This window comes from Coloeus monedula (genome assembly GCF_965178545.1).
Source record: "Coloeus monedula genome assembly, chromosome: 2".
Taxonomy (NCBI): Eukaryota; Metazoa; Chordata; class Aves; order Passeriformes; family Corvidae; genus Coloeus; species Coloeus monedula.
Genome location: NC_138782.1, coordinates 44,601,985 through 44,629,980, shown reverse-complemented (window position 1 = coordinate 44,629,980; position 27,996 = coordinate 44,601,985). Strand labels below are relative to the sequence as shown.

At 38.1% G+C, this 27,996-nt stretch overlaps 1 protein-coding gene across 1 annotated transcript; it reads left to right on the top strand.

Annotated features, from left to right (window-relative positions):
• On the top strand, nucleotides 1–27,996 carry THBS2 (thrombospondin 2; the record flags this gene model as incomplete). The annotated part of the gene is made up of 20 exons (XM_082276836.1): nucleotides 1–70; nucleotides 984–1,540; nucleotides 3,038–3,122; nucleotides 7,086–7,279; nucleotides 8,069–8,209; nucleotides 8,457–8,553; nucleotides 9,274–9,444; nucleotides 10,274–10,450; nucleotides 11,191–11,364; nucleotides 11,807–11,934; nucleotides 12,040–12,192; nucleotides 13,243–13,461; nucleotides 16,536–16,643; nucleotides 18,425–18,584; nucleotides 20,041–20,159; nucleotides 20,588–20,822; nucleotides 23,650–23,877; nucleotides 24,343–24,614; nucleotides 25,607–25,704; nucleotides 27,852–27,996. 20 exons carry the CDS (start codon nucleotides 1–3, stop codon nucleotides 27,994–27,996), a joined length of 3,531 nt encoding a protein of 1,176 aa, XP_082132962.1.

Below are 27,996 nucleotides of genomic sequence, written 5' to 3'. Positions count from 1 at the left end.
ATGCTGAAGAGGAGAGGGTTGTTGTGGCTTGCTGTCTTGATAACCCTGTGGGTTTCCTCAAATGCTCAGGGTAAGTTCAGACGCTTCTTAACTGGATACAGAGTAACTCCCAAAGTTAAAAGTCGTTGTAAATGTTGGCTTACCTGAACTACAGTGGGAAAAGTAATAATAAAGGGATTTTTTAGAAGTACCTGGGATATTTGTGGTAGATATACCTTGCCAATGCTGAATGAAGATTTCTCAATATATCTCAAAATTACTTTCTTTAGAAATTATTGATTAATATGTGTATAATCCCAGAAATAATTGATATACTTTTCTGTGTGGTGGAAATGTATGGTGAAAGTAGCATAGACAGAATCACTGTGTGGGATGAATATTTTAAAAAATAGAGGTGGAGAAATAGACATCTACAGACCAGATATAAGTAGAATACAAATTGGCACAATGCCAGATCCTCATTTACACCTCACCTATTGGTTGAAGTCTTTAAAAAGCAAATCTCTTTTTTGCGGTCATCATGTAGGCACACAGATCCTCATAATTTGATTTCCATTATCTGGTAATCAAAAGATAGGAATTGCCTCAAATTCCTTATCCATTCATATAAATTAAAATATTTAATGGATAAATTGCTACAGGCATCCACGTGTAGGCATATATGTGGCATATAGCATATATATATACAAGTACCTACTATATAGTGCTAGAAAATATGAAGCCATACATATAAATATATAATCAAAAGTATTTGTACACATAGAAGAAGAGAATTGTCATGGAAATGAAAATGTTGGGTAGTAAATATGATTCACTTGCCTGCTAGTAGGAACAGTTCCATTTGTGGAAGTGGGAAAGTACTGGGTTTACTCTGCTGGTCCTTAATGTCTGTCATACAATTGCGGTTACTAATTATAGTGTACAGAGCTGTTTCTTGTAAGACTTTCTGTAGATGCATTGTCACACACTGTTAACTTTTTCAGATGGTGACAAGGAAGAGGAGACTACCTTTGATTTACTTCAAGTCAGTAGCATAAACCGAAAGACAATTGGAGCAAAGGTGTTCCGGGGCCCAGACCCCACTATGCCAGCATATCGTTTCATTCGGTTTGACCATATACCTCCATGTAAACCGGAGAAATTAAAAAAGATCATAAAACTAATACGGCAGAATGAGGGCTTTATCCTTTCAGCCACTCTGAGGCAGGACAGGCAATCTAGAGGCACTATCCTTGCTTTAGAGGGTCCCGGCATCAGTGAGAGGCAGTTTGAGATCATTTCCAATGGCCGGGCCAACACCCTGGACCTTATCTATTGGGTGGATGGCTTCCAGAACGTGATTTCCCTGGAAGACGTGGACCTTGCTGACTCACAGTGGAAGAACCTCACCGTGCAGATAACAGGGGAGAACTACAACCTCTACGTTGGCTGTGACCTCATTGACAGCTTCATCCTGGAGGAGCCTTTCTATGAGCAGCTGAAAGCAGAGAGCAGCAGGCTGTACTTGGCGAAGGGTTCCACTCGGGAGAATCATTTCAGGGTAGGTGACGTGGAGAAGCTGGGGTCTCTGGTGTGGTAAGAAGGTAGCTGCAAGTAGTTTGGGAAGATGCAGTAGGTGCAGTTTTGTTCTCCCAATGCCTCTTGGATTTGATGGGGTAACAGGTGTTCCCAAGCAGACTTTCTTCAGAGTGTGTTTTTATTAATTGCTGGATCTGTGTTGTGTCATTTTGGGGTTCCTGAAAGCAAAGGCCTGGCAAACCAAAGTCTAAATCCAGGAAAAGTGTGAAAAACCAATTTTTGGGCTTTCCTATACATCCCTTTTCTTTTCCAGATGTAAGTCTAGAGATGTTGGATTTTTGTGGTGATTTTAGAATTCTTTGCAAATTTCTTGAAGAACTGGTTTTCCATTGAAATATATCTATTCAAATAATGAGAACATGTCAATATTTTTACTTTTTATTTGAAAGAAGAAGGAAAAAAAGAATTTTTAATGGAGCTGAAGCATGTGGTATTGTTCCATCCTGTAACAGAACATCATGGTTTGCCATTTTGAACATTTCTTTTCAATTTAAATCAAAAAAAGAGGAAAATTTTGAAAAAATAAATAGAATAAAGAGTTTTGATCAGCATTGTAAATGAGATTCTTTTTCTTTTTGTGAAAAACATTTGAGATTAAGTACTTATAAGCTTTCAGATTTTCCTATCAAATGAAAACAACCTTCTGCCTCATATCATACAGTGATATGATCTGGCCCAACAGCTTTAAGGATGGCTTCTTTTCTCTCACAGCTGATATCAAACTGGAACTCATGGCTCCAAAAATTTCAAAAAGCCATTTCTTTCTCATCATGTTGTGCCATCTTGTTTTCAGGCAGAGCCTGACATGCTGGAGGGATGACCAGTTTTGGCAGGGACGTCAGAAGTTCTTGCCCACAGCCTCTCCATTCCTGCCTCCATGACTAACTCACTCCATCAGTAGTGCTCACATAACTGTTTCTGAAGCTGTACTGTTAAGTGGCTCACTGAAACAATCTGGTTTTTAATTACTTTTTTTCTTCTTTGAGGATTTTTTTCCCCAAGTGAAATAGATACAAGTCTGGTTTTAGAGTGTTGTCTCAGGGTAGCATCAGCACAACTGAGAAAGCAGTGAACTATGGTGCATGGGAATAACTGGCTAAGGATGGAAGTGTGATGGTGCAGGAAAGTTGGCTTTGACCGTATGACAAATGTCTTGTAGAACTACAATCTAAAATTCACTATGGAAATGGAGATTTGAGCTCTTAGTGGATTAATATCTTTTAATGTGACATGTTTCAGAACATACCTAGCTTTGTGGCTTAAAGCACTGAAATTGTATATAACAAATCTATAACCACTTCTGTTTCTGTGTCTCAGGTTTAATGCCTTGTAGATTGTTTTTTATATAGCTACTTATGTCTGAATCTAGTCAGTAGCATGGGATTGAAACAGGAAAGTTATTAGTTACTCAAAAATTGATGTTACTGTTTTTAATTGCTATTTAAAATTATCATTACAGGGTCTTTTGCAAAATATTCAATTAATCTTTGGTACTTCAATAGAGGATGTTCTGCGTAAGAAAGGATGCCAGAGAAGCCAGTCAAGTAAGGCTTTTGTTGTCTTGTTAATACTGTTCAATATTAATACTGTGAAATATTTAATAATGTGAGAGTTAGAAATGTCAGCAGTGACTTATCGTCCTAAAACTATGCAACAGATCCCTTTGAAATGAAAAGTAGAATGAGTTAATTTTTGGTGGTAATGGGAACTTATATGTTTATATGATGTCATTTCTACTCTCCAGTCTATTATTTTAGTTTGGTTGCTTAGGTCCATAACTCTGAGTCTCTGTTTTTAAGTTGGGAAAAACAATGTTGAGCAAGAAATTAGTAGAAATGGAAGGAAAAATGCATATGTATGAAAATATATATTTTCTTACATGAGTTTTCTGTAATTCTTTGAGCACGAGATGGGTAATGGTTCTGAATTCTGCTTCTGACTGTCAATGGGCCCACAAACTAGTCTGCCATTCTTAAAGACACTGAATTCACTGGCAATATCTTTGACTGAAAGAGGCTTTGAGTTTGAATCCTGAAATATTGTTAATGAAAACATCCTCAGGAAAATAATAAATCAAAGGAAGAGGTAGGGAAGGCATGTACGTTATGGGCTGATGTGTTCTTGTTAGTCCAGTTCATGCTTACCCCACCAGGAGGGGAGCACTCTGTGTGTAGGCGTGTAGTGGATTCCTCATAAAAGAATTAGGATTATTTGTCAAATGTGTGCTAAGGTTTTGTACTCAAGCTCATAGGAGGTGCTGACTGTTTTACTTCCCAGTGCTTGTAGCTGACAATAATTCTCAGTAAAGAATTATTTAGCAAATAATTCAATTCACAGTATTTTTACTTTTACTTTGCAACACGAAGAGAACGCTACAAGATGGAAATTTCTTGTGCAGGAACAGAAGGGAACAAATATCACAGTAAGGCCATCAAAATTATTTAAGAGGTTTGTTATGTGCATGTCTGATTCTGACATTGCCTATCCAGCTTAATTACATACTCACAGAATGGGTCAGGTTGAAAAGGACCACAGGGCATCATTGGTGTAACCTCTCTGCTCAGGCAGGGTCATCCTAGATCACATTTCACAGGATTATATCTGGATGATTCTTGAATATCTCCAGTGAGGGAGACTCCACAACCTCTCTGGGCAACTGTTCCAGTGCTTAGTCACCCACACAGTAAAGAAGTTCCTCGTGTTCAGGTGGAACTTCCTGTGTATCAGTATCTGCCCATTGCTTCTTGTGCTATTGCTTGGCACCACTGAACAGAGCCTGGCTCCATCCTCTTGGCACCCTCTCTTTAGATATTTATACACATTGATGAGGTCCCCTCTCAGTTGTCTCTCCTGGAGGCTGAATATGCCCAGCTCCTTCAGCCTTTCCTCAAAAGAGGGAGGCTCCAATCCTTTAATTACCTTTGTAGTCCTTGGCTGGACTCAATCCAGGAGCTCCATATCTTTCTTGTACTGAGGAGCCCAGAATTGGACACAGCACTTCAAATGTGGCTGAGGATGAGGAGAGGGGCAGAATGGTTCTTTTCTGCCCATCTCTCCAGCCTGTCAAGATCTTTATGGAGGTCTGTACAGCCCTCTGGGCTAGTGGTCACTCCTCCCAGCTTTGTGTCATCAGTGAGCTTGCTGAGGAGGCATCTGTCCCTTCATCCAAGTCATTGATGCATGGTTTAAACAATACTGGGCCCAGTACTGAAATTTGGGGGGATGCTGCTAATGACAATTACCACAGTTGAAAAGCCATGAGTGAAGTTACTGACCACAAGATACATATTTTCCCTTTTTGATGGCTCACTTGTTGAGCTGAAGTACAGGCATTAAGATGACATATTTTTGTGTTAATGTTCCATAACAGCAAGGCAGATGTTACAAATGAAGGTCCCTCAGCCCCGAGGACACAAAAAGAGACAGGACTGTGTTTTCCCAATGTATCTTTAAGCCTAATATGGGAATGTGACATATGGTGAAATGGTGGCTTGGGAATGCTGTTTGGTTAAGGGTAGAAAAGTATGCCTGTGGCGTAGTGGCTGCAAATCCTTTAGGCAGGATTTATACACTGCACTGGATAGGAAAGATAACAAAACCACACCTAAATAGGCACATCAATAAAATCCCTTCTTGAGTTATATCAACAGAATGACATTTGCATATGTGAGAGGATGCACATTTTACTCTTCTGGTTTCTCATTTTAAAGATAATCATGTGGTCCTTAGGAAATTAGCAGGAAGCCAGCAACAGAGAACTGATTTCCCAGTGATCCCCAGGCATCTTCTTTCAGTCACTGCCAAGTACCAGTAGGAAGTGAGGATTTAGTTCTTCTAACATAGTTTTGGTTTATGTTTCCTGCTGAGATTGCAATTTTATTAATGTCCTCAGAATGTTCTGGTCAAGGCACACTCCATGTTGGCTTGAAAAATATGAAATTAATGATCTGAGAAGTGCTATGGGGGGATCTGAGAAATCTAATGTTTCAATGTGGTAGGAAAATTGCATTCTTTCCAGGGAATCAAAAACCAGCTGAAATAAACTGTTATGACACAGAGAGTTCTGATCTGCTATGTGGTTTTCTTCCATCCTGTAAAAGAGGCTGGACAATTGCTTCAACTTTGGAAAACTGTGAATAATTTTTGTAGACCTTGGCTAGGTGCAGATGTTTCATAGCTAATTTAAAAGCACATCAAGCCAATAATTTTAAGTTTGGTTGAGAAGTAATCACTTAATGTCATATTGTGGGTTGGTTATTTGTTCTTTTATTTTTAGACTTCCAAATGAATGAAGAATACTTTGGTCCTGTTTTCATGTACTTCTATGTTTAAATATAACACTTTACATTGTATGGTAAAGCACCAAATCAAGCCCTTAACATCTCTGAAGCTTGGCCACCTTTGGTGATTTGTCAACACTGAATGGTGTTGGGGTTTTGAAGCATATGTTTTATGGCACATGTTCCTGTGCTGATTTCTTCTTTTTAAATTGCTGTATCCTTTGCTTGTCTTTTCTCTTTGGTAACCTTGAGCTATTCCAGTGTCACTACATCTGGTAAATAAGTCTTTGTTGAGAGATAGGGTAGTGTGGACTTCTGTACAGCTGATACCAAATTTGAGTGTATCATGGAGTCCTTAGAGAAAGCTTCCATGGAATCCATAAGACATTTACCTGATAGACATTTAAATGCTTAACAGAACATAGACTGTTTTATGTAGTTTTCTATGTGCTTTTTTCTTATTAATTACAAATCAAGCTTTCTTTATGTTATTTTTCAGGAATTTGCTGTAGATAGGGATGTGTTTTAAAATTATATTAGAACATGTCCAGTTCTCCCTATCGAATGCAAGCAAAGTTCTGTTTTAGTTACAATCTGCCTTTTGGAGGAGGGTTTGAAATGACAAATCAAATAATCAGTCTGATCTTAGCTTGATCTCCATTTCACTTCAGAATGAAACTACTGTTATAGCAGCTCCTCTTAGCTTAACACTGGGCAGTGCAATATAGAGCAGCCCAAAGTCTGGTATGCATTGCATAATGGTCCAAATTTGATCCAACCATGGAATTTATGGACGGAACAAGGACAACAACTTTCTGCAAGGAAACTCTTTCTCCTGCCTTTTTCCCTGCCTTGAGAAAGTTTGATAGGTCATGAACAAATCTGAATCCTTTTATGTCTGAGTGGGTAAATGGGTTTGCTTTTTTGATACTGTGTTCTTTTGTTAGCCTTCTTCATAAATGAATGTGTTGCAGTGCCAACAATTTTAAAGTGAGGGCCATGTGAGACACAGCTTGGCTCTTAATTTTGAAAAGGGAAAGCCTATAATTGGAACCAGCTGACATCTAACTCCTCTTTTATTCATGGGTATAATAAGCATGAAGCTGTGCCAAAATAGATGTGTTTAAACCCTACCCGTGGGTGCCAATCTGTGATTTCAGCAGGAATCTGTAATCTGTGGAAGAGCTTTGTATATGCTGCTCTTCTCTTTCATTCTCTTGCTACCAGCTGAAGTGAACACCATCAACGAGAGCACTGAGATCCTTCATTTGAGCCCTGCTGTCACAACCGAGTATGTGGGTGAGAAACCGGAGAAGGCCGAATTCTGTGACCGCTCCTGTGAAGAGCTGGGATCAATGTTCACAGAGCTCACCGGCCTGCGCATCGTGGTGAACAACTTGGCTGATAACCTCCAAAAAGTGGTAGGTACCTGTAAATCTGGAGAACTGACAGAGGTCTGCTGTGCAGCGCTCTTTCCTTACTTATTTTGTGCCCGGGCAGTTAATAGAGATTTCTGTATTACATATGAACACTTGTTAGTATATCTACATAATGTAAAGATGTCCTCTTTTCATTGTGACTAGTTTGGTATTTCTTGAGTATAACACTTTCATCAAGATTTGGTTTTCACAGACTGGGTTTGAAAGAGCACACACACATGCACTCATACACAGGGGAAATCCTCCTAAAGGTTTGGAAATTGAAAGCTATCAATCCCAACCTTGCCTGCATATTGTTAAAGCCTTGTTACCATGTTTGCACCATTTATGAATGCATCAATAAGTGGCTACATGGGGTACCTAAACTGTAAGTAAATGTATGGGATTTTCATAGTTGAAGTATGATGGTGATGTTTTGCTGAAGTCTGCCCCTCTTCTTATTCTGAATCAGCTAATTATTTCGGAAGGAATTTTATTGCTATGCCATATGTCTCAGGATTAAAATCTTCTCATCTAAAGATGAGCTGTACTAGAGGAAAGCAAAACGCCTAAGAAGAGATTTCCCTTAGTATCGTGTGACTGTTTTTTACCGTTGCTAGAAGAATTGCCATGCAGGACTACAATACTTGAGATCATCTTCCTTATCTACATAAATATGTAAAAATACTTTTTTTAATGGAAGAATTAAGTCCAGTGGTGTCTCAGTTTTGTCTATTTAAAACAGTTTGCTTATGAAATACACAACTTGTTTTCATTAACTTTGTCTTCTAGTCTGAAGAGAACCAAATTATGTGGGAACTGATTGGGCCTAACAAAACACTGAAGAGCCAACCAGTTTGCTGGCAGGATGGCCGTGTATTCGCAGATAATGAAAGCTGGATTGTAGATAGCTGCACCAAGTGCGTTTGCCAGGTAAGGTTTTGGAAACCTTCTTCTCTGCAGAAATGGATAGTGGGTTTAATCCAGCTCATCTGTCCAGGTCAGATCATATTTACTCAGAGTTTGGCCGAACTTCATGACATTTATAAAAAGTAGTCCCCATGTCCATGGTAGTTAGATCAAATCAAAACATTTCCACACATGAAACTTCCCCAGATGCCCACCTTCATTTACCTCTGTCTGTGAGCATAAATCAGTAAGTTGATTTCTTTGCCTTTAGGATTCCAAAATTGTGTGCAATCAGATCACCTGCCCAGCAGTCTCCTGTGCTGATCCAGCTTTTGTTGAAGGTGAATGCTGTCCAGTCTGCTCTCACTGTGAGTATTTAGCTGAGGAGAAAGACAGATAGTCTTTGGCATTATTTAAAATCACTACTAGTGTTTTTGAAAGCTCAAAACAAGCAAGATGTCAAGGCGGGTAAGATCAAATATAAAAATTTATGTGTACAAAGATCATATGAAGTAACTTGGGTGCCTGAAGTTACCCCCTGAAGGACTTGGTCTGTCCTCATTGATTATATTGGTTGCTTAGAATTAACATGATAACCTGCCTAGCTACCTTGGGCATAAACTGTTGAAAGCATGCTTCGCGCCAGTCATGTTTCACGTTTTTTTTCCCATTCAAAGCATAGGGCATATTCTTACGATGTGCTGTTGATCATGTTCACCATTATGTAGCTTTTAAAGGTGGGGCCACATCTCATCATACTGACCTATATTCTGAAGGCAAGGACCATTTGGACTCAGTTTTGGGCTTGGTCCATTCTAGAGATAAGATGTTCTTCCTCCAAAGATCAGTGCTTCATGCAAACACACTGCACACAAGTTCATGAAGATCCAGGATTCTTACCTGAACTAACCTCTCAATATATTACACCATAATTCCCTTACTTCAGCAGCAGCTTGGGAAAGCAAAATTAGGAGAGATCTAAATGTTAAAGTACATATTCTACAGAGAAAAAGAAGTGAGTATCTTCTAAATAGGATAATAGAGCAACTTTGAAAACTAAGCACTTTTTCTTGCCTTTTGCTCCACAGCTGATGACAGTGAGGAGGGCTGGTCACCATGGTCAGACTGGACAAAGTGCTCAGTTACCTGTGGCTCTGGGACTCAGATGCGAGGAAGGTCGTGTGATGTCACCAGGAGTGCTTGCACAGGCCCACACATCCAAACAAGGATGTGCAGCTTTAAGAAATGTGACCATCGCAGTAAGTAATAAAATTTCTTCTTTTTTAAAAGCTTCTTTGGACGTCTCAAAGCAAAACCAAGCTAAGTCAGGATAGTATGTACTTGAGAAATCCTATATGCACAATTAAAGTAGCTGTCATTAGATTCGTTGTCATTTTTCCCCTTTTGAATATTCCTCCCTTTCCTGACAATTTAATAGGTATGTACATTTTGGGCTCAGCAATGTTAAAAAAAAAGGATGATGAGTGATCCTTTTTTTTAACATTATGAACTGGAGTCTTTTGTTTGAACTCAGTTTGGAGACAACCCTTAGTTCGTAACGATGATATACGGGGCTGTGTTTACATCTGCCATTCATTGATTGTTGGACCATTCCATTAACTTAGTTGTGTTTAGGAATACAATAATCATGGAAGATTTTTGCAAAATATCAAACTGCTTTTATATTTAAGGCACTTAAAAGGATGCTATTCCAGAAGTGTAGTTAATACTATTGCAGGTACCTGCGATATCCGGGCTAATATAGTACGTAAGGCAGTATCTAGCAGCTGAGACTGCTAGATGTCCAAATGTGCACTTTAAACAAGTGTTTGTTTCACTGGAAAAGTTTATTTTTAAGTAAAATGTATAAAATAATTGTTAGTAATACACTGGTTACTGAAATTCCTAAGAAAGCTGTTCTTGAGTACCTGAGCTGGCATGCTGGGCTTTGTAAGTGAAATGGTGGGAAAGATATGGGACATTCATCAGATGTGGTGAGAGGCTCATTAGAAGGCTAACTTCTCAAGTGAGTTTGTATTAGTGCTCAAGGTGGGCTGTTTGCTTGAGTTTTGCTCTTTTCTTTGGCAGTACGTCAAGATGGTGGCTGGAGTCATTGGTCTCCCTGGTCTTCCTGTTCAGTAACCTGTGGTATAGGAAATATCACCCGCATCCGCCTCTGCAATTCTCCTATTCCCCAGATGGGTGGGAAAAACTGTGTGGGAAATGGGCGTGAAACGGAGAAGTGTGAGAAGGCTCCATGTCCAGGTATGTCTGTGGTCTTGAATCAAAAGTAACACAATAATATTCCAGCTGAATTCCTTCTCTTTATTCAGATCTAAATGACAGTGAATTTCTATGATGGAAAATATAATTCTATCTTGAGAGTGAAATAACACACAAGGATGCTTTGAAAATGAGGACAACAATGCAGTCAGAGGTTCTGTAAACCTTCCAAGTTATAATTTGGCTTTAAATATTAAGAGTTTGAGAAATTTCCATTTTAGTGATATATCTCTGCATATCAAAAATAAACACTTCCTTTCTAAAAGGAAGCTGTCTCTGTACTTGTTCAGAATAGACATAGAATCCCCCAATAGTCAGATTTCTTTGAAATTGTGCATGCGTTTTTTACACATTCAACACAATTTTTATTATAATTCTTTCTTATTCATCTACATTTTTAAGCCTTTTTTAGAGACCTTTCATTCCACACAGTTTCACTTCCCTTTCATATAATTTTTCCTCCCTTTTTTCTCTTTGCATATCCAGTTGGCATGGCATGCTGTTTTGAATTATTGGCCAAAAAATGCCTATGAAGCAGTTGGGTATTTTTCATTTGTTTGTTTCTGAAATATTGCTATCTCAGTGCAAACATCTGCCAACCTCTTTCTATGTACGTAGTGAGAAACTGTCTCTAGCCAGGGATCTGATGAAGGGTTGTTGTCATTGGCACCAGATGTCCCCACTTTATTGCCTGTGATGCTCTTCTTTCCTGCATATCTTAGTGAACGGCCAGTGGGGTCCTTGGTCTCCGTGGTCTGCCTGCACTGTTACCTGTGGAGGAGGAATTCGTGAGCGGTCTCGCCTCTGTAACAGTCCAGAGCCACAGTATGGAGGAAAGCCATGCATGGGAGATACCAAGCAGCATGATATGTGCAATAAGAAGGACTGCCCAATTGGTTGGTATTCATTCTTTATTCAGTCTGAGCAATTATTGTTGCTGTTATCTCTTTAATGGGTAATTTATGAAGTAACACTACAGGAGTCTGCTAACTATACCTTTGTTTCTGGAGAGGACATTTAACTATTTTGAGTACTGTTTTGTGGGATTTTATATATATTCTCAATAATGACTTCTTGAACAAGTATACCTTTCTTAAATAGGGATTCAATATGATGTAATGTATTCAAGCAGATGTAGCAATCCATAATCTTTTCATATTAAATCAATAGTACTTAGTCTTAAATGCACTTAATAACTCTAATTTTAGGGTTTTTATAAGAATCTGTTGCATCAAGTGTGGTTTAAGCTAATGATCAGAGAATACCTGTTTCTTAAATGAAGTTTTACATGCCTTTTATCCTCCTTAATTAATTTACAGTTTTGTTTGTCTTTGCCAGATGGGTGTTTGTCAAATCCTTGCTTTCCTGGAGCAGAATGCAACAGTTACCCAGATGGGTCTTGGTCATGTGGGGCATGCCCAGCAGGATACCTTGGCAATGGTACCGTCTGTGAGGATCTTGATGAGGTATTGACTTTGTTTCCATTAACACCAGGCAATCACCATGAAAAATTAATATTTGGGAATTACACAGCCATCTAATTTTTTCCTTCTTTCTTTCTTTACCTGCAGTGTATAGCTGTGTCAGATGTTTGCTTTAAAGTAAATCAGGTCCATCGCTGTGTGAACACAAACCCGGGTTTCCACTGCTTGCCGTGTCCTCCACGCTATAAGGGAAGTCAGCCCTATGGAGTAGGGCTGGAAGTTGCCAAGACAGAGAAGCAAGTAAGTGAAGTTGAAGGGAATTTGATGGCTTTGAGTAATTCTCATTTGAAATATCTTTTAATGATGGCGTGTGATAAACTTGGATAGCAAACAAAAATGGCCTGAAATAAATAACTGGTGTTCCAGGGTATTTTTGTTTTGAGTAACAAAACACTGAATTTGGAATTGGCTTTTTTAAGGGTTTGATTTTCTTTAGGCATCTGCACAGTCGTACCAAATGAGCCTAAAATTCCAGGAGCAAACATTTCCCTGCTTTTCACTCCTTTCTCCAAGGTTTACATACCTGTTCTGGAGAGTGGAAACTGAAGAATTAGGATTGTTTTTTTCATAAATATAACGCTGTTAATGTCAGTGTTATCAGACACATCTGAAGTTCTCAGTCCCTAAATTCCACTGGGCCAAAATTTATCAGCAGTGAAGGACAGCAGGAAGTGGAAGTGAGATTGAAGACTACAGTTTTCTAGACAAGACAAAAATGTTAAAGCGGAAGTCATGGGATGCCTTCTCTTTGTTGCTGTTGAATCAATCTGCGGTTAGCTCAGCTTTTGAATTCTACATGTAAACCATCTGTGTAAGATTCTCAAATACTGGCAATGAAAAATATAGTGATAAGCAAGAGGTAACAAAAACCTACATGAGGTCAACACAAGAATTCCTTAGGGTCTCTTTGATTTAAGAAAATAAGGTAGTCCTTTTATACTGTCAGGCAGAACACTAAAGAAAAGAGGTCAATAAAATCTACTTTCTGTTGCAGTTAGTTTCTGGGGTTTAATGACATCTGGAAGAAGGCAGATACAGTGCTGAAATTGTTAACCACTTTAATTACTTTTTAAATAATGTCCAATTTTTCCTGTGGTTTCTTTTAATTACTTTCATTGTACATATTTGTTGGAATTGTGAACTGACAGAGCAGTATGATTTACTAACCACAATTAAAACAAAGTTCCTGTCTTCAGACCTCTAAATAACGGGTCTGATTTTGATAAAGTTGAGGCACACACAGCTGGCTGTGATTATCAAGTTTCAGTGAATATGCTCCATCATTTATAGGTCTGTGAACCTGAGAATCCATGCAAGGACAAGACACACAGCTGCCATAAGTCTGCAGACTGCATCTATCTGGGCCATTTCAGTGATCCAATGTACAAATGTGAATGTAGGACAGGGTATGCTGGTGATGGACGCATCTGTGGTGAGGATTCAGATTTGGATGGCTGGCCTAACAACAACTTGGTCTGTGCTGCTAACGCAACATACCACTGTGTGAAGGTGGGTGAAAAAGGTTGATAAAAATACCATGCATTAACAAAATGTTCTCTTTTTCCTAAGTAGTAGTGAGTAACACTTTTAATTCGTGATGCTGGTAGTTGCTTTCAGTAAGCTTTTGACTGTTACAGCATGCTCATTTTCTAGGAGATGCTGTGGAATGTGTATTCACTTAATCTGGTAAAATACTGTAAGGGATTCTCAAAATTAAATCCAGAGTCCTCTGCTTTGGATTTCTTCCTAGGCAGAATTGGATGATTGGGATGCCTGTGAATGGAGTTAGCACACTGAGCAGGAATTACCTAAAGCATGGGTGTGAAGCACACAGCTAGAGAGAACCAAACAGGGATTTGGGGGCCCAGGTGAGTGTGAAATCCTACCTGCAGGACTTGTAAAAAGACACTGACAGCCATGTAAGGGCTACACTTCTAAAAGCTCTCTTGAACTACCCCTTCCTTTCAAAGAGTTAAACAGACCACATGCTGTGAAAACTGGATTCAGAGCCTGAGATAATTTTTGGCAATAGGAGCCTAAGAGAGGAATGAATGTGAATAATTAGAGGGGTTCTCCTTATTGCAAAAGCTCACAGGAACATGATGAGAGATTCAGCCTCTCTCACACTTCAGAGATGTGAAGTCCTAGCTCTCACTCTTCCAAGCGTGACCTGCCTGCCACCATTGGCTCTACACCTGGCAACTGGGACTTGTCCAGTCTTGCTGTGCAGCTGGGATGTTGTAGTGAACAATGAAAGATTACTAGACCAATGAGAAAATCAGCATCAGGGAGCCTGAAAATGGTGGCATGTAGCTTCAGTAGGGTGTGTCCACCATGGTATGTTCCCTGGGACCTGGTTTGGTGCTCATCTGAAGCACACAGTAAGTCCTTCTTGGTTTCATGGCCTGAGGCTCTTTCCAGTGGGAATTGCTCAAAAATGGTGAGCCTCCTTGTAGGTCTCATCCCGATGCAGTTATACTGCTGTATGAAACCAGGCTGAAAGTTGTTCCAGGTCCACCAGTTTAACAATGGCCCAAACAGCTGAGGGACAAAGGCACTTCCTGACAGGCAATTCCCTGGATCTTTGTTCTGAGTGCTGGCCTTGCTGGTGGTTGAATGACAGCCACAGTACAGACGGGCATACACTGCAACAGCAAATTAAGCAACTTGGATGGAGGAGTTTTGTCTGAGAAGAAGACATATGCAGGTGTTCAGTTTTAAACACCTACCTATGGGACCACTGACAACACTGGATTACCCGTATATGTTCACTAGGCAGATGCTCAAGTATTTTGCTGATCAGTGATGGCTCTCAGGGCAAGCTTTCTCTTCTGAGGTTTTTGAGGGCTTCTTTTCCCAGACCTGAAACATTTTTGTTTCTTCTCTGTGCTAAAGTGATCTACTTATAAGCATTCTTGAAGTTCTAGCACAAAACCTTCTGCTTAAAAAAATGAGGAAAGAAATGCAAAAATGACTGAGTTCTAGACTACTGTAGTGGTTAAAACAAATACAGACCAAGAGGCTAGGAAAGTTTGAAATCAGGTTGTTTGAGGGAATAAGTTACTTGTGTGAATCTGGGCTCTATTATCTGAAGAGTTTCAGATATGGATGGAAATTTGGACCTCAAATGTAGGTCTTCCTCACGGCAATTGATGTCTGCTCATTGTGGATTCAGCCAACTCAGCTGTTGCAGTTCTTATAGCCTTCTTTCACTTCCTGTCATCAGAATTTGCAATGTGTTCACTCATGATGTAACACAAAGCACTAGTCTTGATTAAACACAGCATGCTGAACTCATTCAGGAAAAACTTGTTTCTAAAGATTGTTTCATGTTTTGTGTAATGTGTTGATCTAATAGGCACAAGTACTTCATTTAAGGGGATCCCTCCACCCGCCAAAAAAAAACCATTAAAAATACCACAAATTTTCAGGCCCTTATATTCTTTACAAAATATCCTAGTTGAGTAATTTAATTTTTAAAAGCTTCTTTTCTTGAGCTAATAATGATTGAAAATTAACTTACTCTTGTGAGTAATTTCTTTCATTGTTTCAAAATTTTTTTTGTATCACTGGTAACCAATGTTGAGGTCAACAGTCAAGACTCTTCACAGGTATTTGGTAAAAGTTTTGGGTGTTTGATTCTTACCAAAAAATTTTCAATTTTCTTAAGTTGTCTGTACTTTTAGAACCACTGAGATTGAAAACATGTAACTATAATATTACTTTTTTAGAGTATGTGTTACAAAAAAGATATTTCTGGACTCTATTGACAGATTCAGTTTTGGGTGAGGTAGATCTGGAATGTGAGTAAAAATGAGAATAATAGAGTGTGTTTTCAGAGATGTATTTATTCACAGCAAGTGGTAGAATTGCAATACATTTTAGCTGGTTTTAGTATTTTTAAAAACTCATGTTAAAAGTTTGGCAAGGAATTTACTTCTTATTTTTCAGTGTAACTTAAGAATTGCTATTTAAAATAATCATTCTTTACAAAGCTGTTATGCAAAATAAAGAGATCCATTTGTCTTTTATTTTTAAAGACATGGGAGTGCAGAGGTACTGTTTTGCAGAACAGTATAAAGACACTTTTTTCAAAATTTTCTTATAGTGTTCCCCTTCATTAATGTGCAGTACTTTCCATTGCTGTGTAGTGGCTTTCCATGTGAACAACGGTTTCTGAAGACCTTCTCTTGGCTTGTATCTTTATTTTTCTGGCAACCAAACCTGGCCATTTTTTACATAAGCTTCAAACATATCTCATGAATTGTCTATTAAAAGTTCATGTAAGCATGCATGTCTGTGTGTGTGGTGTGTTTGTTCTCTGATAGTTTCCTCTAAAATTTACTAGAAAAGTCACTTGAATAGCAGCCGGGAAATAGAATTATTTGCAGATGTGTTTTACTTTACAATGTGAAAGCAGCAAATGAGTACCATCTTTGGCAGCAATCAAACAGGCACTTTAAAAAGTACTTTGCTGATTGCTCTTATTTTATATTCTCTGGTGTACCATATCTACTCCTCTGCCCGGGTAAGTTACTCTGACATAATGTAAACATAATGCATTGATTATTTCTTTTGACCAGGATAACTGTCCCCTTCTGCCTAACTCTGGCCAAGAAGACTTTGATAAAGATGGCAAAGGAGATGCCTGTGATGAAGACGATGACAATGATGGTGTTGAAGATGACAAAGTAAGAGGTGTATCTGTCTGCAGTACACTTGACCTAAACATCTGGTTTTAAGGAAAAACATTACAATAGATGTAAACTTTATTGTTCAGAGCTTCAGCTGAGTTATTCTGCACTTCCTTCCCTGAATGATGGGTAGTGCAGAGTAAAGCTGTGTTCAGTCAAAGGAAAGTAGTACTGTGCAGAGCAAAGCAGCCTGGGGAACCCCAGGAACTATGTTCTCTGTATCAGTTTTGTGTTCAATTATGTACATGAAAACAGTTTAATGGAAAGTGGTGTTGGATTTTTTATATTGTAATGGGAGAATGACAAGTCTATGGTATTTGAAAAGCTGGTAAATGTTACATATATGATGTTATTTTCATTAATTGTAACCTGTTTATAAAACAGCTATAAATACAGCCAATATCAAGGGGAAATGATGGGAGGAAAATACCTAGCCTGGTTCATACTTTCTTTCAGATCTGCCCAGAAGACAAATTCATTTACCTGCAGAACCTAAAAGATAGACAGTCTAAAACTCTTACCTTGTACATTCAACAGAAAGACAGAGGCACTTTCAGAGTGTGCTTCACCCTGGCTTTTCTGAGCATGTTTAGGATGAGTTGGTATTAGAATTTTACTCTTCCTCTTTGTTGCCTTCAGAAGGAATCTAGATGCTCTAGAGCTTCAGATGGTTAAAGCTGGGTAAGAGCTCTGTTCATTTGGTCTCTGTTTGGAAAATTAAAAAAAAACCTCAAAGAATCATTTGATAAAGTAATATGATTTAGTATGTATATTTTTTAAAATTGTAGCTAGAAGTTATTTGATGAACAGCATAAGATTTTGACTGGCCTCTATATGTTGCCCTTGATTATACAAAACGTATTTCTGGGGAATTTAAAATATTGTGCTAAAAAATTATTTCCTGGTAAATGTTGTTTTTTTTTTTCTCTTTAGCAGAGAAAAAGTAGTTTAAAGATTTTTTCATTATGTCTCCCTTTAGATTGCATGACACTGATGTAGCCCTCGCACCCACTGTTTTGGTTTTCTTTCTTTCTTCTTTGCATTTCACAAAGTACTTTCTCATGCCTGTGCAAAAGTCCATGTGTAATTTGGGAATGTGTGAAACATGAGAATTCTTCTTCTGGCAGATTTTGAAATTCAAGTGATAGGAAGGTTTCAAAAGTCCATTAAAAGGAATGGTCTCAGGGAAAAATATTTTTGATAAATGACAGTATTTCATTTTAACATTTTTAAAAACTTTTTACATTTTATTATTGTGCTCAATAGAACACAACCAACAAAAAGTCAATACTTGTTTAAATTGAAAAATCAAAATATGTGATATAAACTTGAAAATACTGATATTATTCTGTTCCAAAAAAGTCAGAGTAACAATTCTAGTTGTTTTTTTTTTTGTTTTTCAAAAATTATAAAATGCAGCTGAAGTTGGCCTGATTTTGCAACATGTTCTGGTTTTTTTTTTCTAAAGTACATGTACCAGTGATGCACCTTTATTTATATATCTGAGTACAGATCCAGTTTAAAATGCCTGTTGCTCTCCTTGTGAGATATGGAACACAATTCACATGTTTTGTACAAAACAGACATTGAGCCAGGCTGTCCAGATGCCATCCTGTTACCACCAAGATCTTCAGTATAGGTACAGCTTGTCCATTGAAAAAATAATGGATTAATATTTGATTTTTGAACTCTATCCAAGATGAACAGGAGTTACCACTTCATAGTGTGCTCTCATGAGTTGTGATTTATATTGTGAAATCTATTTTTTTCTTTCCTAGGACAATTGCCCTCTTCTGTTCAACCCTCGTCAGTTTGATTATGACAAGGATGAAGTTGGTGACCGCTGTGATAATTGCCCCTATGTGCACAACCCTGCTCAGATTGACACAGACAACAATGGGGAGGGTGACTCATGTGCTGTGGACATTGATGGAGATGGTATGATTTCACTTTTGAGAATTAGGTGCTGTTCCACAAGTGCACTTTGCTTTATGTCCAGTAAGATGGGCTACCTGCTTTTGTATGTGGAATAAAATTGGGTCTAGCAGCTCAAAGACAGAGAAGGCTGAAGTTATCTGTCCTGTGTAGTACAGTTGCCCATACAGTCCCTAAATGGCTACAGTTAATATTATTAAAGAATAAATCACAGCGAGTCTTTATCAGTGTAAACTTAAAAAAGAAAAATGTTTCCTTCATCTGTATTCCAAAGTAATCAGGGTCTAATATGACACTTGTGTTGACCTTTCCTTTTAGGGAGGGAAAAGAACATCAGAACATTCACGCAGCTAAGACAATATCCATAGTAAAGTAATCTGCTTTTCCATAAATGTATGCAAATCTCACAGTAATCCAAATACACATTTTTTTGTATGTTTTAAAATATTGTTAAAAATGTTTATTTCATCTACCAGTACATTCCTATATAACCCTAATTTGGTCAGAATTAAGAAGGGGGAAAACCACTTAAATATAGTTCAAAAATCATATCCCTGCAGCATTTCAAATGTGTGAGAATCCAGAAATACTAAAAGATGAATAAATCTAGCTTTGCATTTTCCTCAATAATGTTTAAAACTTTTGGATGCTTATCCGACTTTAGCTTCTGAACATTTTGAAGTCCTCACATCCTTCTTCTGATCATCAGGTTCATATTAGTACTTATGTTAGTTCTGCATTTGAAGAAAAATCCAATCATAGGTTATTGGCTGAAAGATTATGCAAATATCCAGGGACCGTGTAATATAGGAAAGGGTTGTATCCTTGTATCTTTCCCAGACGGATATGCCAACATGTGTTTGTTTCTTTTCATCTTATTATAATTTTGAAGTAAATTGTTGGGTTTATAGTACAGTTTCCTGAGGAGGTACAGTTTCTTTTGAAAATTTGTCATGCTATACAGTTAATGATGCACATGTTCTGGTAAAATTAAGTTATTAAATGCTGAGGCAGCTGAATATTAATACAGTTGTTTCTCTACCAAACTTCAGAATTTTGAACCTGATATAGCTGTGTGTTCTGTGGCATTTCTTAGAGTGGGGGAAGAAAATCCAAACCAAATTATTTAAAAAGAAAAATACCCTACCCCTTTATCTGTTATTCTGTGAAAAATGACTAAATTCTTTGGACATGATCAGCCCTTATTGTAGCAAAATTCTATAGAAAGATGGACACAGAAAACTTTATCATAGCAAGAAAAATGGAATTGATGCCATAATTTTTCTTTCAATTAGTCTTAACTATTTCATTTTGTAGCAATGATGTTGTAGCAGCCAAAAAGCTTATGAACCCCTTAAGAGCCTTGCTTCATTACTGGTGACTCCTACAGTCTATGGCCGTCTGTGTTGGATGTTGTATCATTTTGATTTTTTCAATATTTTGTTGTTTTTTCCCCCAGACATTTTTAATGAACGAGATAATTGTCCTTACGTCTACAACACAGACCAGAGTGATACAGATGGTGATGGAGTTGGTGATCAGTGTGATAATTGTCCATTGATGCATAATCCAGACCAGGTAAGTGATGAAAACAGTTTCCTTAATGGCAACATCAGAACAAGGGCAGAGAAAAGAACACAGGAATTGCTATCAGTCCCTGTACTGGACAGCTGAAGAGATGGATCTATATTGCTCACTTTCACATCTCACATTGTGCGATCTCTTTGTCTCAGATGAAAGGGAAGTACAGTGGTGACTCCTTTAATGCATCTGCAAATAAAGCCCTGCCCTGCAATATCTTGGGGACCAGATCTTACCCACTGATAGAAGAACAAGTAGCCATATGAGCTTGAAGTTATGTGTGTGCTTTAAGCACAGTTGTCATTGTGGTATCATTTGTCACTACAGAAACCCTTGAAGAGAAGCATTGAGCAGTTAAGTTCCAGGCTGTTCTTTTGCATTGAGGGAAATAATAAAATTATTCTGTAAACTTTTTTTTGGGGTAGACTGATGCAGATAATGACCTTGTTGGTGACCAGTGTGACAATAATGAGGACATAGATGAAGATGGCCACCAGAACAACCAGGATAATTGCCCTTACATCCCCAACGCTAACCAGGCTGACCACGATCAGGATGGTAAAGGAGATGCCTGTGATTCTGATGATGACAATGATGGTGTCCCAGATGACAGGGACAACTGTCGCCTCAGATACAACCCTGAGCAGGAAGACTCAGATGGTAAGAACAAGGTCATATGAATTTCATTTAGTTCTTAGTATCTGATTTTGATCTTGGAGTATTAACATCTGGTGAAGGGAGACTTCACATCAAACTGAGCTGCTTTTGATATTTGAGACACCATGGAATTCGATGGAGCTGAACTGGCCAGTTTCGTCCAGGGTTAGAGCATTAGGAAGCATCTTTGACAGGAGCTCAAACATCCATGTACTTAATTATAGAAGAAAACCTTTAACAAATTAAAAAAAACAAAAAACAAAAAAAATCCATTTTAAAAAAAATATTCTTATTTTCACATTTAATTGAATACTAAAAATCTTGCAAAATATTTCAAATAGCTTGAATTTCAAATGTCTTAAAAAATGGAAAGGGAGCTGTTTCAAAACAAGTTACCATCTGAAAATTAAAATGGAGAAAATATGGTTTACTGCTCTATTTTGAAAAACAGACTATTTTCCAGGATTTTTGAAGTCTAAAAGTATTGTTAATTTTTAATTATTTTTTAAAAATTGACTTCTGAGCAGCTTTTCTCAAATTTTCTTTATAGGCTGCTTTAAATATGTCTTGGTGATATACATGTCACAGTTTAAAAAACGGATATGTAATTGCTCTTTTTTCCAGTTTTTTGGTAAAATGTTGCTGGTCACCTCAAAAAGTCCTTCTCCATGCTTGGCATTATTTAAATAATGAAACAGTGATAGTTTCACAATTATTCTAATATTGAAAATGTTTATGATCCTTTGACAACCACTAAATATGTTTACAATAATGACCCTTGCAATAAATACAGGTAAGCAATTTCTGTTCCAAGTTATGAAACTTGATGGAGTCGTTCCATGGCTATGCTGTAGAAATTGAAATTTATTACCTACGCAGTATGTTTTTATGTGCATTTAGAAAGATGAAATGCTGCACCTTGTCTAGTTTCCTGTTAAGACAACTGCTGTCAGTAGGAAGTTTCTGGTTGGTAGTCAGTAGTAGCTCTTAATTTGTATAACCTTTCAGTCCTATAATATGTGTCCAGAATATTTTTGTACTTGCCAGTCTCTGGAATAGCCCCTTAATTTCATAAATCCAGAATAAGGGTGACCCCAAGCTGAGTCATCCATTACCTGGATCTTGTAAGGGAAACTACATTTATGTATGGATTAATGATTCACAAAAAACATATATTTCATCAGTTTAGCCAGCTCATCACTGTCATTAGCAGCAGGTCCAACAGAAATCTTGGAAAAGGGGTAAATAAAGCCAAAAATTGTTCCCATGCTCTTGAAGATGTGAGTTTTAGCATATAAAGATGAGGCCCTGGAGAGAGCTGTTGGATGTGACTGGATAAACAAACACTTTCTAACTTTCCTTGACAAGGAATGAATGTTGTCAGCAGCAACTCACTACCAAATGAACATCAGCTGGACTTTCAGTGAATAATTAGATTCTTTTGTGAATTATCTCTTTGATTTGGCAAAGGAAACAAAATAGGAAATTCACTCCCTTTTCTCCAATAAGTGCTAAGACAAACAGGTGGAGGAGCACACAGCTGGTCAGAATTTGGAGCTCTCTATGGCAGATATCCAGGGTGGAAAATGGGACCATTTTACCACGTATCTGAGCTACAGAGAGCCCTGAGATACTAGATGTTTCAGTTTTCTCTAATTACTCTTTTCTTTTTGGCTGTGGCCTAAAACTCATTCTGCCTTCTCTCTGGAAGCTCCATACTTGGGTAATGCTGTGTTGGTCAGTCACGGTAAGGTAGCTTTCTATACTAGAAACATCTAGTAGTAGATCAGTATTGAATGAGCTGGGTCGTTGCTATTTCCCAAGATGTTAATTCCCATGTTCTTAGGGCAGTCATAAACACTGGGAAAAAAAAAAAATAGCAGATGCTCTGCTATGTGAGGATAGGAACAAATTAGTAGGCAGCACTGGTTTTGCGTTGGTACCCAATGTAATACCCAGTGGTTTCTGTTGTAAAAGTTGGAGCCATCTGGGAATTCGTTTCTATACTTGTCAAGCTTAGCTTTTCTACATTATTTTCAGGTGTTTGTGCTATTGTATGCAATGGAATAATAGAGCCATTGGCAATGAGATTTTTTATAGATACCTTCTTTCACTTCTTGCTCTTGGAGGCACATCACATCTCCTGTTTTCCATTAATATTAAGGGGAAACTAGGAAAGGAAATAATTTTAGTTTTTTTTAAATATTGAGTGTAAAAGTAGTTGAGCAGAAGCACAACTGTAGATAAGCTGTATTTTTTTGTTATCTAAAAAATTTACTGTTGTTCATACAGCAAAACTTTACTTTTTCATTCCTCTGAGGCTAGTCCTGTTGAATACAGCACTGCCTTCTTTTCTCATGCACTTTTCTGAAGAACTACGTTTTTATTGAGTCAAATTGTTCTACTTACAAGTGAAAGAGTGGCTAAGCATGTATGCATATTTTACTGCAACACTCTCCTCCTTTTCTTTTGACATAGAGGTGACACATCTGCAATCTGAAGCATCTCAGATGGATTGTTGCAGAAAGAATCTTAAGTAATAAGAGTCTGTAATAAAGTCTAATATGATCAACAATGTATAAAGATTTAGTAATGTGTGGAGGATTAAGATTTTAATGCTATTGTTTGAATTGATTTGCACAGCACATATTAAAATGTGGTGTTGTATCCACATCTGGAACAAATCAAACGGAAAAAGTAATGCAAGCATTAGTGAATTACATCGACATAGCAAACTTCCAACTTTTCCCACCCTGATTCCAAAGTGGTGTATAGACTGGGGCTGGATAAATTGCTAACAATTGCCTTTGCTTATTCACATTGCTTACAGGTGATGGAAGAGGTGATATTTGCAAAGATGACTTTGACAATGACAATGTTCCAGATATTTATGATGTGTGCCCTGAAAACAATGCCATCAGTGAAACTGATTTCAGAAAGTTCCAGATGGTCCCTCTGGACCCCAAGGGAACAGCTCAGATTGATCCCAACTGGGTTATTCGCCACCAAGGCAAGGAACTGGTTCAGACTGCCAACTCGGATCCTGGAATAGCTGTAGGTGAGTATCAGATGTAAGTCATCATCTTTGGAAAAGTAACCAGTGATTCTGTGATAAGGAAAGGGAAATAAAGATAGAGAAATGCACCTTTTTGGTGCTGCAAACTTTGGACTAACCACGGAGACAGTGTATATGCCCAAAGTAAAAACAGCTCAATGCTGCCTGCATTTTTTGTCCATTCATCTCATCACTGACTGTAGCATACATAGAATACACAACTGAAAAAATTTATATTAGTGCCTGCTGTATTCAATGCACCTTGTAAGCAACTTATTTCTCTCCAGAAGTGTCCATGCAGGCAAGTGTAATTACCTCCTGTAATTACCTCCTCTTCTACAGGTAAGAAAACTGAGAAAGACCACTTATGACTCCTGCTAAAATTTAGTATGTAGCTGGGACTCTTGGGTGTATGCAGCTGGACTCAGCATTGTAAGCCAATGTTTTGTCTCTTTTGTCATCTCCCAGGCTATGATGAGTTCAGCTCTGTTGACTTCAGCGGGACATTCTATGTTAACACAGACCGTGACGATGACTATGCCGGCTTTGTGTTTGGCTACCAGTCCAGCAGTCGGTTTTACGTTCTCATGTGGAAGCAGGTCACACAGACCTATTGGGAGGACAAACCCACCAGGGCTTATGGCTATTCTGGTGTGTCACTCAAAGTAGTGAATTCAACAACTGGTACTGGTGAACACTTACGAAATGCTCTCTGGCACACAGGAAACACCCCTGGACAGGTGAGAGATGTAAAGCTTCAGGCCAACAGTGTATGACTAATATTTTAAAAATAAGGGACATGTCTCAAAAAGACTTTCACATCTCAATTTTTGCAGAGGTTTATCAGTTTTTCTTCAATTCCCTTGTTAGTAGTGTCAATAATAACATTCGCATTGTGTTTCAAAGAAAATCACGTGTAAAAGGGAAGAGGAGGTGTGATCAAAAGGAGAAGGAGTGAGAGGTCTCAGTTATACACAAATCCTTTGTTTTGTACTGGCACTTACTTCTTTGGTGTTCCAGCTTGTTTGAATTATACATGGTTTAGAGTACAGTAACCAGTGACAGAAAAAGAGAGAATAAATGAAAGAAAAGAGAGAAAAACTGCTGCTGTTCCGAATAGGGTCCAACCATGGAAGGAACTTGTGCATTTTGGAAATTAGGTCTAGTAGGGCTTCAGATGTGGATAGGAATTGATAGGACTGTTACTGAGTGAGAATTTTCAAGGAGCAACCACAGGCAGTAACATCTGTGCAAGCTGCAGTCCCTCTCCCTCACTGGAGGCACTCGTGCAGCATCAATGCTGTCAGCATGGGTGTGTGTATGTGCAAACCTGAAGAGTTCCAGAAGCATTTGGACAGTATTCTCAGGCACATGATGTGACTCTTGGGGATGGTCCTTTGCGTGGCCAGGAGTTGGACTTGATGAGCCTTGTGGGTGTCTTCCAATTCGGCTGATTCTGTGACTTCATGAGGGAAGTCAAGGTTCGATGCTGTAATGGTTTTCAGTGACTCTAGCTATGAAACTGCAGATGAATAACTGATCAACAGTTTAAGACAGAAACTTCCATTACTCTCACCCCATAAAAGAAGCCTTTTGATCATACAGTCAAATGTTAAACTATTTTCAGTTTCATGCTCTGCAGAAAATAAGCTTTGGCTGTATGTGCAGTTACTATGGTAGACTTACTGGAGAATGGTGTGTTTCTAATAAGGCATTTGTATTCCTACTGTAGGTGCGTACTTTGTGGCATGATCCCAAGAACATTGGCTGGAAAGATTATACTGCTTACAGGTGGCATTTGATTCATAGGCCTAAAACAGGATTAATAAAGTAAGAGATATTTCTGTACCTCTACATTTTCTAGTAGCAATACTTTTGTCTCTGTTGATTTAAAAGCTATGTTATCAGTTTCATTGTTGTTTCTGATAATTATGTTACTTGTGTGACAGTTTGTCCAATATTTTGGGAACATTTTGTTATCTTCAGAATAAGTTATTTTCCTTTTCAGATGTATTTAATTTAGTCTGGATGATTCAATATTTACATCAGCTAAATACCCTTAAATTAAAGAAAAAAAAATAGAATTCTTTCTCAATAGCTTTTCTGTAAAAAGACCAAAAATTCCTGAGCAAAACTCAAAGCAAGATTAGAACATGAGATTGCTCCCCAGCCTGTGGAATTTCAGTGAATGAAATTAATTAGAAACATGAGCATTGCCTCAGGGAAGTAGGCCAAGGTCCTGTCTACTTCAGCATCCTGTCTCCCATAGTGGCTTATACAAGACACTGCAGAAGTGGCCATGAGCACATCTGTAATGCACACAAGGAGCTGTGGCATATGACTTTCTGTAGAGCCCAGATGTTTAGCTGATGTTCCAAAGACTGAGCATTAACTGCCCACGTCGGTTTTATCTTCTACTAACTACTGGAACTGTAAAGGATATTTTTCATGGGGTAGAGTCAGACGTTACCTCTAAAAGTCTTGTTTGTGCTTATGTGCAGGGGATTTTCATTTGTCTGTGAAAGACAAAGTGTAGACAAATTAGGATAGACTGTTACCTGTTTCTTGGAAAGAGAGGAGTTTCTTTATGGATTGGTATATTGCAGTGCAAAGCATTGACTGATATAGGCCAACAGGAAACTTTATTTTTTTCATTCATGTTCCTGTTACCTTTAACTTCCTTTACAGACTCTACATAGGGCCAGACAAAAGATGTTACCACCGGTATCACATTAGATTAATCTAGCATGACAAATTCTGTGGTTTGGGGCATTAAATTCCTTCATACTTTAGGGTGTTCTGAGAGAAAATAAATGAATTATTTTGCTCATGTAATCATGAAACAATTCTATTTGTACAGAAATATCAATTCCATATGAACATGATCAGAGCTATGTAATTTTTTTTGGTGGGATGAATGAACTATTAAACTCTTCCCATATGTTTTGGGTTCTTGATATTTTGAGAATTATATTAAATAGGGTTATATGAACATGAAAATCTGTCTTTATTTTTGCTGTTCTTTTCGCCATCCATTAAATACTGATTTCAGGGAGCAGTTTCATACTTTGTGCACTTTTCAGGAAATAAAACACTTCTAGGAAGCTGCTCAAGTGTTTTCATTCTCATGTGAAGCCATCTGTATAGCCAATGTATTGTCAGTTGAGCAGGACACTAATCCCTGCCTCCAGAGGCTAGCCTAATTAACAAACTATAGAGTAATTTCTCATTTGGCCCAGGAGACTGAGAGCCTAAAAATGTTGACTATCTCAAGGTCTTCCAGGAGAAGTGGAGGATCCAAGTTTGAAGAAATGCAGTCTTTCTGATAAAGAAAGAATATGAAGTGCTGTCTTTCGAGGTCTTGTCTCCAGGGTGGATGTCTGAAATACTAAACAAACCTCCAAAAACCAAAAAATCCAAGTTCTCCCTTTCCAATTTATTATTAGTCCAGCTTTCATTAAGCTCTTAAAATGTCTGAAATTGAGATTCAGCATGTCTCCGATTAATGTTTTGTTTGACTCTGAAGGGATGGTTCTTCCAATTTCTGATGTTGGCCATTGCACCTAAAGATAAATAAATCAGCTGTTCACACAGCTGCAAAGACAGATTTTCTCAGTGATGTGACAAGGTCGTGTGCTAACCCCTGAGTTCACTGGGACAGGGGCTTATCAGTGAATGCTAGTACATGACATAGTTCATTCCAGGAGACATGACTGTTCTAAATAAAGAACTGGGAAATCTTTTGCAGATGGTGTGCATAAAATCACTTAAGGAGCAGCCCCACTGCTTCTGATTAATGTGTTATGGCTGCCAGCCAGGTGGGTGTGAGATAGGGATGAGAAGTGATCCCTACAATGAGGTTGGGTTTTCTGGTGCCTTGTTAAAATTAATTCTGTTCCAGTTTTTAGAGACTGTTACCAGCTCTTACACTGTACACTGTATTATCCTCCTTGTTTAATTTGTGTTCTTCTTTACAGAGTTCTGGTTTATGAAGGGAAACAAGTAATGGTGGATTCTGGACCAATCTATGATACAACTTTTGCTGGTGGACGATTAGGTCTTTTTGTCTTCTCTCAAGAGATGGTCTATTTCTCTGACCTCAAATATGAATGCAGAGGTTAG